This window comes from Galleria mellonella, unplaced genomic scaffold, assembly GCF_026898425.1.
Source record: "Galleria mellonella isolate WM207_F2 unplaced genomic scaffold, CSIRO_AGI_GalMel_v1 utg113, whole genome shotgun sequence".
NCBI classification, from domain to species: domain Eukaryota; kingdom Metazoa; phylum Arthropoda; class Insecta; order Lepidoptera; family Pyralidae; genus Galleria; species Galleria mellonella.
In genome coordinates this window covers 88,496-97,445 of record NW_026441975.1, presented here as the reverse complement: position 1 = coordinate 97,445, position 8,950 = coordinate 88,496, and the positions used below count along the sequence as shown (strand labels likewise).

The following is an 8,950-nucleotide window of genomic DNA, read 5'->3' as shown; positions in this document are numbered from 1 at the left end:
TATAATATTTTTCTCAAACAATACGCGGAAATCAAAAACACAATTTTACTTTTTAAGTTCAATGACGAATAACGAACAATAATAATTTTTCACGCGCCATAATGTTCCTTTTTTTTTTTTTTTTTCAATAAACAGCTTTCTATTTGCAAGCCAGTTCGAAATTTAAATAAAACCTTTTATTAGTTACCTCCTTGGTAGCCATGTATCGAAGTAAAAGGTCATTCCATTTTTAAATGAAAGGACAGATATGAGTTTACATAGTAATTTATCTGGCCGCAAAACACGACAGATATGGATTTTCATACAACTTTTGCCGGCCGCTGCCCGCATGTATCTGGCCCGTACGGCATTTTTTATTTATCTCTAAGATTGTCAAAATAATGCTCACATTTCAAAGCATGTTTGAAAAAATATTCATACTAGTGAATAGTAACTGTAATCTACTAAGAGAGAGTGAAATAGTGGTAATATTGTACTATATCAGATAATATTACTACTTATTTTACTTCTGTAACAGATTAAGGGAATTTTTTATACTTACATCTCTATTAATAATTATATTGTGTAGTAATATGTGCTAAATAAATTTATTTCAATATTGATGTGATAATAGTAAATACATTTTGAAAAAATCTAATCTTTCAAAATTTAAATTTATATTATAATCTTAGACTATACAGCCATTTGTCTTAAAAAACTTATTCGACTGTTATAAGAGGACAGATGAATATAGTATTAGTTATACTATATTTCGTAAAAATAATAATTCCGTGTTTCATTTTACTCTTTTATCATTTAACCATTCAATCGCTGCAATAGGTACCCATTGTATCGGGTAGATATGGCGGGTATGGTATCCACATGAATGTTTCAGTAGATACAAATGAACGTGAGATGACCTATACCGTAGAAAAATAAAAAATTATCACTACATGCGATATAATTGAGTTCGGAAAAAAATTATAAAACATATTACAACATATAAACTTGTGGATGCTGAGGATAGAAAAGAAACAAGTTCCTTATGAATAAACTTTATTTCTACAATAAAAGGATATTGATTTAAACCGCGCTCGTATGTAATAAAACATTCAACAATATACTTTGGAACCAAATAGGTAAACACTTTGGGTGCCGACTTATTATGCCCTAATAGACCAGTGTTTCTCAAACGGCGTATAATTCATCCTACCCATATAATTATGATTTATCTATTTGTGCTGTAAAATACTAGGTATCGTTATTATATAAAATCAAACCATTCCTAAAAATACAATTTCACAGCACAATAAGATTTCGATGGCTTAAATTTAATATTTATTTTATGATATTTTATATTGACTACTGCCCATTGCTAAGAAAGGAGTAACATTAGCAATGGTAAACATTCTTATAACAATACAGATCTTCCAGCACCATAATTTGTTGAAAATAGATTTTACAGGTTTAACAGTTAAAGAGCAAGTTTTGATACATTCGAATTGTGTTGGTTTCCATGTAAACCTAATAAAATCCATTCTCTCGTTTTTTAAAGGCCCATTTATGCGCCTACAATTCGTTTGACATTTTCCTATCTTTTCCGCACATACTGGCCCCATTTTATAATTTTCTTAATCTAAATTGAATAATAATATAAGGCTTTTTTATCAACAAGGCAAAAAATATTTTCGATAAGGTTACTAATATTTGCAGTGATATTACAAAGGCCCGTATAGCTCATCAGTTCTTGATTTAGGAACCATCAGAAGCTCACCATATCTATTAAAAAAAAATAACAATTCATAAAACCTTTTATAAAAAAGAAACAATTTGATTTAAAATCTGTTGTATAGAAGTTTTAAAACAAAATAGCAACAAAACTATACTAATAATTGTTTTACTTTTTACAATTTCGAGTGTATGGAATGCGACAATAATAGCCAGATGTTATGTATAATATACATACTTATAACTCTTAAATATTACATATACAATATCTACAGCCTAGCTTCTCTATTCTAAATACATTTGGTCTTTGGATGAGCATGTCACATTATGGCTTGTGTCATCATTTGTGATTTTAAAAAATATAAGTGCACTTTCGAATTTAGTACTTGTTTCACTTTATTTATATATTATTCTAGACTAGACCTGCAACGAAAGCTTCACATTATCAACCTTATAATAGGAAATAGAATAAAATCACAGAAATCTTTAAAATCCATCACAAATAAATAAAAACATTATTTGAGAAACACTGTTCCAAAAAATAATACATTACATTAAAAATGGTGTAACTTAAAAAGTGATTATTTTTTTTTATTTTTTTGAATCGATTATCGATTTTAATATTGTACGTGGATTTAAGACAAAATTCATTTAACCTCAGGTACCTAATAGGGACAAGAATAATATTTTATAATCTAAATAGTGAACAATTTAACAAAATAAAATATAAACCAATGTTTTTGTTAAAATTTTTAAAAACATTTATAAACGATATTAACGAACATGATAAGCAATCGATAAAAACAATAGTTACATTATAAAACTGACAATTTCCCAGCTTGGAGCGATTATCACAAATTCTCAAAAAAATACGAGTTTCACAAGTATTTGTCTATCTATACAATGGCTTCTGCTACCTAACGGCTATATACGATATTTTTATTTCACGTAAATTGCCAAATATCTGCCGAACGTTTTGGATTATCAATTATAAATTCGTAGTTACACACAATAACACTTTTTTTCTGCCATTAAAGTAAACTAACTATAGGTTTCAAGTTGGTAAATTAGGGACTATTTTAAGAGTGTTGTTGTGTGAACACTTAGGTATTTAAGGTACAAAATATGTGACGCCAGTCACCCTTATAAATATAAAATATATGTATACGATAATTGCATAATATTACGCAATGCACGAACAAAAACAAATCACCTTAAAAATGCAATGCAGTCTCTGCACATGGTGTCTTGGTTTTGTATATAATCTAAATATTAAGGCGATTTAAATAAGTAATCTATCTTTATACAAAATGAGGTTAACAATTTTACATAAATTATGACTCATGTTTGGCATTTCATTACAATGCCATGTTGTGATGTGAAATACTTATAATACATGTTCCAATAATAATAATGCCTGTTTAAATGTTTTGACGAATCTTCACAAACGAAAATTATGAGTCGAAATGTAGTTAAATTATCCTTTGTATTTTATACATACAGTAAATTATGCCTTGCTGTTTTTTATGTGATGTTAAAATTTTATCACGTATATTTTTCTAACACTATCAAGCAGAATGTAGCAGCCTATCATCGACAAACTAAAATAAGTATACATATATCTCTATTTCCGTATAAATAAAATCTATTTCTATGTTATAAAACCTATAATTATGTGTACAATAATATTAATCTTTATGCATACTATGTAAAAGTAGATCTATAATATATATAATAAATATTATCTGATTATCAAGTAAATAATTTTTGGAATATCTTTTAAGGCTAGTTTTGTAGGTATTTTATACCTTGGAAGCGTTTTCTTCGCTCGCTTTGGCGGTTATGGTCTCTGTAATTGATGAACCCTCAATTTTGGACTTGTTGGCCGCCACTTCGGCCAACGTAGCTAGCGCCAGCAAATCTACATGACTTGGAGGTTGTTTACATATCTCCATACTTTGAACGACTGTAGGTGGCGCTTCAGTGGCTATTTTAATTTCGGGACTTATTTTATGAGCTTGTCTCACATCTACATTAGAAACCATAGCGTTAAAATCGAGTCTTGTTATACTAACTTTTCTTGGTTTACGCTTTTGACTGCCGACAACCTGTTCTCGCCAATATTCCCGTTCGATATCTCGTTTCTCATCTAACAGTGGTCTGGGAACTGAGTTGATAATTCGGTCTGTTTCGAATACTTTTGGCTTGATACTGATAGTTTTCTTTTTACGTTTATTTTCTCTTTTTTTCTGTTGAAATTTCTCTAAGCTAAGTGAGGGTAAAGCTCTTATTTTAGCGTCTAAATCGAAGTCGGCAGCCTTGAATGTTTTGTTAATGTTATTGTCTGGTTCGGGCGCGCCTGTTATATCATTTTTGACTTCGTTTTCTGCGGACGTCTCGTTCACTGAACTATCTTGTTTCGAATCGTCTGTCACGGTCGATTCTTCGCTGCGTGAATTACCAGTTTCCCAACTACAGGACGCACTGTAGTCTTCGTCAGACATTTTATCTGAATTCTCCCTTTTCTGTCTCTTATTTACCATTAGTCCCCCAAAAGCCATAAACTCTTGGTATCTTTTACCTTTACACGACCTACCAGATCTAGCATTTTTCTCGTCGTCTGACCAGTTCCTTAAATATCCATCTTCGTCTTTAGAATATCTCTTATCAACTATTTGGTCTATCACATCTTGATTAGTAAACTGATCGCTTGAAATACCACTGCAACGATATATTCTCGCTTTATCGTCATCGAACTCTTCTTCGAATATTTTACTGGTTTCTGTGAGTGCATTCTGAAGATCACGTATACTATCTTCTTTAGAAAGACCCTTTACTTTCGATCTTTCTAATATGCTATGAGATCTGTATCCATCGGGGGTTGAGATCGCATTGTATTTAAGGCAGGGAGGCGAGTAATAAGGATTTGAAGTTTGGGTTTCAGTCTTAGTGGCCAGGAGGCTACTTAAGCCCCCCATTTGGGCTTCATCTGCTAATTTACCAGGTGTAAACATTGACAAGGGTTTGTGAATGTCTGCGTATTCGTGATCGTTGGTTTTTTTGTTTAAATCAACTTTTGTAGAATTATTATTTGTTTTCTCGAGTTCATTTTCATGATAATCATTGTTGGGAAATTCGTTTTGCTTGTCGCTTGATTCTCTTGGCCGGGAGGAAAGAGTACGGAGAGGCGGTGCGGGTAACTTGTACCATTTGAAATCTGGATTGGCACTGAAGAAGGCGTCTTTGTACTGAAAGTATTACAATTTAACATTTTAATTTTGTTGACACTGGCGAATCAGGTTGCAAGTAGAAAGTATACAAAGGACTGTATGCTATAAATAACATTTCATATTAATTAAAAAAAATCAAATGTATGTAATACTAAAATTGAAAATTTACCTGTTTAGCGAGACCCGTGTAGCAAGCTTTCTCTTCTTTGTCCAAGTTAGCCCACCATTCTCCCAATATTTTTGTTATAGATCTGTAATTAATTAATTTAACATTATTTTATTGTCAATTTTGTATCATCACCATTATTTTACGTTAATTTATGTGGTAATCCAATGAAACTCGCTTATATAAGATTTTATTTTCATGAGCATTAAACAAGACAAATTCAAATTATGTATAACCACTCCTATAATTAAAAAGTACTACAATTATATACAAAGATATCAAAATCCGTAATTACTTACATTGTTAATAAAAAGTGGGTTTATTACTTTTTGGCGCCTTATGAACCAATCATTAATTACCAAGAAAATTGCCATACTACATGTATTTGCGATAGAAAAGGACAGACTACTTTTATTTGTGACTAGACACACGGACGAATTCGCAAGCACAGCTACTAAAAATATTTTCACATTGTCTATATTTGTCAAAATAATACGACGTACCTATTTTCAAGATTAGGATATTTGTCACGAACGACGCTTCGGTGACGTTTGCAGAATATAAGAAATGCATTCATGGGCCGACGCGCGTGATGCGCTGGCTCACCTTCGGCGTCCTGCTCATGCATTGTTCACTATCTGAAAAAAAAAAGGGGAAACGATTTGGTATATATTTTATCTTTATACGCCATCTAAAAGTGGTCGTCTATTTTAAAAATTCATCATTTTACGGGCAAAAGCTATTTTATACATACATAATGAAATTTAGTTTGTGAGGTTTACAACGCACATAGTAATGAATAAAATAAAGACCAATGGTATTCTTGTGTTTGTAAAAATGATAACAATAAGGAAACTATTTACCATTTACATTAGATTCTGATGTAGATGAGGGCAGTAACTAAATCTTAATAGGTAATAAACAAATTACGGAATATTTTATGTCTAGTCATTGTACTCATGCATAGATAAGACACTAACTATGACATGTAAAACAATTAAATAAAAGATAATTGGCTTGACTAATGATTTACCCTAAATAATGTTGATATGTGATTCATTAATATTAATTTGTTTCTGAACGCATTAGGGGAGACTATTAAAGACAATTACAGTACAGAGTTAATGAGCTATAGTAACAGATATATCATCAGGCGGGCCATAACTTTGATTTTCAATCTTATTGTATACGAAGCACGAGTATTTTTAGAGAAAAGTTGATAACGATGGATTAATATTATTATTGGTTACCACTTTTCAATAGGTGGGCCGTCAGCTTGTTTGTCATTCTATCACTCTATTACTTCTTACGATCAAACCTAGGTGAATGCAACAAAAAAAGGCATAGGCCCCGGAGGGAAAAGACGATTTAAATGGATTTAGAATATAAAGACTAGAAGAAAACAAGAAATGCTTAGAATTATAAATGAAATTTAAAAAATAGAAGAAAATGATCAACAAATATTTTTAGATTGGTTAATAATATATGTATAGGGAGGGGAGATTAGATGGACATGGAGACGAAATGCCCAGTCTACATATAGCCCAGAATATATATTAAAATAAAAAAAGAAAAAACAGTGGAGAGGGGAGGATGGTCTAAATTCACCTTTTCAAGTTATCTTACAAAAGTGGTAGTAGCCACTTTCTTTGCCAAGTGCATGTTTGTTCGCGTGATAAGGCCAGATAAGGAGGGTCGATGATCCATGTTTATATTAGCGTTATCAGCTGTGCCATCGCTGCTTTGTTTTGTTTAGTCATAAATAACCTACTTGGATAACGAGCACTGATGATTAAAGATGTTAATATACTCTGGGAGTTTATCATAAAATATATTTCCGATCTGATTAAAATTTCGTGCGATAAAAACGTTCATAATCTAAAATGGGGTCCTTAGAATAAATTCTACTATTCTTTTAAATTGCCTGAACAAGGAAAATGTTACAATTTTAACAGCATTTCATGATAGTATGACATTAACGTCTATGTTTGTGTTTCTGTCGACTTCGAAATTTTGAACAGGTATTCAGGTTGGACTGTAGTATACTCCTTTACAAAGTGTTGGAAGGCTATGATACGAAATCCAGTGATAGAACTATGTAACTGAACAACTTTTTTCAAGGAGGAACATATTTTTCGAGTAAGTAAATTCACTTCATAATTATTGTATCTATAATAGATACATTAATTTTGTTATCACCAGAATTTCATTCTTACAAAAAAAAAAATAGTTTTGGTATCTCATTAGTAAAATTAAAGTGATCATTAAATATATTCTATCATGAAAGTTATATGTATAATTTAATTAATAGGAAAAGAGTATAGGTATCAATTAATATAATAAACAATCTATGAGTTCAGTATAAAACACAGTGATAAGAAAATGGAACTTTTTATCGATTTGGCTCATATTTTCGCATGTACTGTAAAGTGAAATATTTCTATTGTGAATTATTTTGCTTGTAATAGGTAAGTATAATTTGATATAGAAGGCGTCGTAATCTCCTACACGTATACATAAAATAATGACTTTAGTAGATCAGTATACATAGGTTATAAAGATATATACTAATAATAGATAGATGCAAGAGGAGTAATTGTATAGGATTTAAAATATATTTTCCTTGCGATGCAATGGTGCAATGTCTCGACTAAGTTGACAATGTCATCGCCCTTGTCGGTATTTAAACCGTATTGTAAATAGACGAGGGTTGTCACAAAAGCGGAAAGAAATAAATGTGACAATTATTTACAAAATAATCTATTAAAATGAAAACGTGAATATTGCAATAGATGATATTGGTAAAATAGTTTATTTAGTACAAGCATTGGAGTATTTAAAATTATTTTCCAGACGGATTCTGGTTCCTTAAGAAAAGCGCATATGTATTTTCAAATATGACCTTGCGAAGCTTCGCCTGCATCCTGGAATGGGTACAAAATAAATCGTTTACTACTAAGTATGTCTATGAGCGTAAAACAACAATAAAAAAATAGAATAACGCCAAGGACAAATAAAGACGTCAGAGACAAAAGTTATCAGTGCACATTTTAGCAACTTTCATTGTTGTGCGTATATAAAAATATTAAGCATTATCTGTATTCCGTGTGATTTAGACTAATACGACGACTACAAGATTAAGAGCAAACGCGGTGGTCGCGACTTTTAAAGAATAGGTAATTTGCAAATCTATACCTGACCCTCTGTGCACGGTTCTCACGGGAGAAAGGGACAACTGTAGAACAGTTTGATAAACATTTATGAAAAAGATTGGTAATCGTATTTTGGTATTCGCCTGTCTTCTCTTCCAAAACTGATCCGATTTTCAATAATAACACAAGAATGCCCTTAGGTATAGCCTTCAATTTCGTTTTAATTTCATCAAATTAGTTTGATGGATGTTTTATTGTAGCCTATTTGAAATATCTTATATTTTAGCGATTATTTTTATTTGAAAAAAAAAAAAAAAAAAAAACGTTGATATAGGGGCATGACAGGGATAGATATGAATTATGTGATGAAAAAAGTTTCTCTAGTATCGGGAGAAAAAAAGGGGAATAAATTTGTATGGAAAAGACAGTGCCCGCGTTTTTAAATACGTTAATTCTAGAATATAGTTAATCTGAGTAGCAAACATTTACATGCGTTCGTTTAAGCGCGGTTGAGTAAGAAACAATATTTTTATAACAAACTTTCACATTTCTAACATTAGTAAAATATATTAATATGTTTTATATAGCCTCGACTGGTTGTTTTTTACTACAGCGCGTTCTGCGACTTTGTATACTAAATATCAAATAAAATCTGTTCAGATATTGATAACAAATATTAAAATATCTTTCAGATT

At 31.0% G+C, this 8,950-nt stretch overlaps 1 protein-coding gene across 2 annotated transcripts in view; it reads right to left on the bottom strand.

Annotated features, from left to right (window-relative positions):
* Positions 1 to 1,022: 1,022 nt before the first annotated feature.
* LOC113512837 (uncharacterized) overlaps positions 1,023 to 8,950 on the bottom strand; it is a 29,501-nt gene continuing 21,573 nt past the window's right edge. For both annotated transcript variants that reach the window (XM_052892906.1, XM_026896771.3), the window contains exons 2-4: positions 5,607 to 5,741; positions 5,107 to 5,188; positions 1,023 to 4,955 (exon numbers count right to left, since the gene is read on the bottom strand). In XM_052892906.1, coding sequence (XP_052748866.1) covers positions 3,510 to 4,955; positions 5,107 to 5,188; positions 5,607 to 5,731 — 1,653 coding nt within the window. In that variant the 5' untranslated portion in view covers positions 5,732 to 5,741 and the 3' untranslated portion in view covers positions 1,023 to 3,509. The remainder of the gene's footprint in view (positions 4,956 to 5,106; positions 5,189 to 5,606; positions 5,742 to 8,950) is intronic.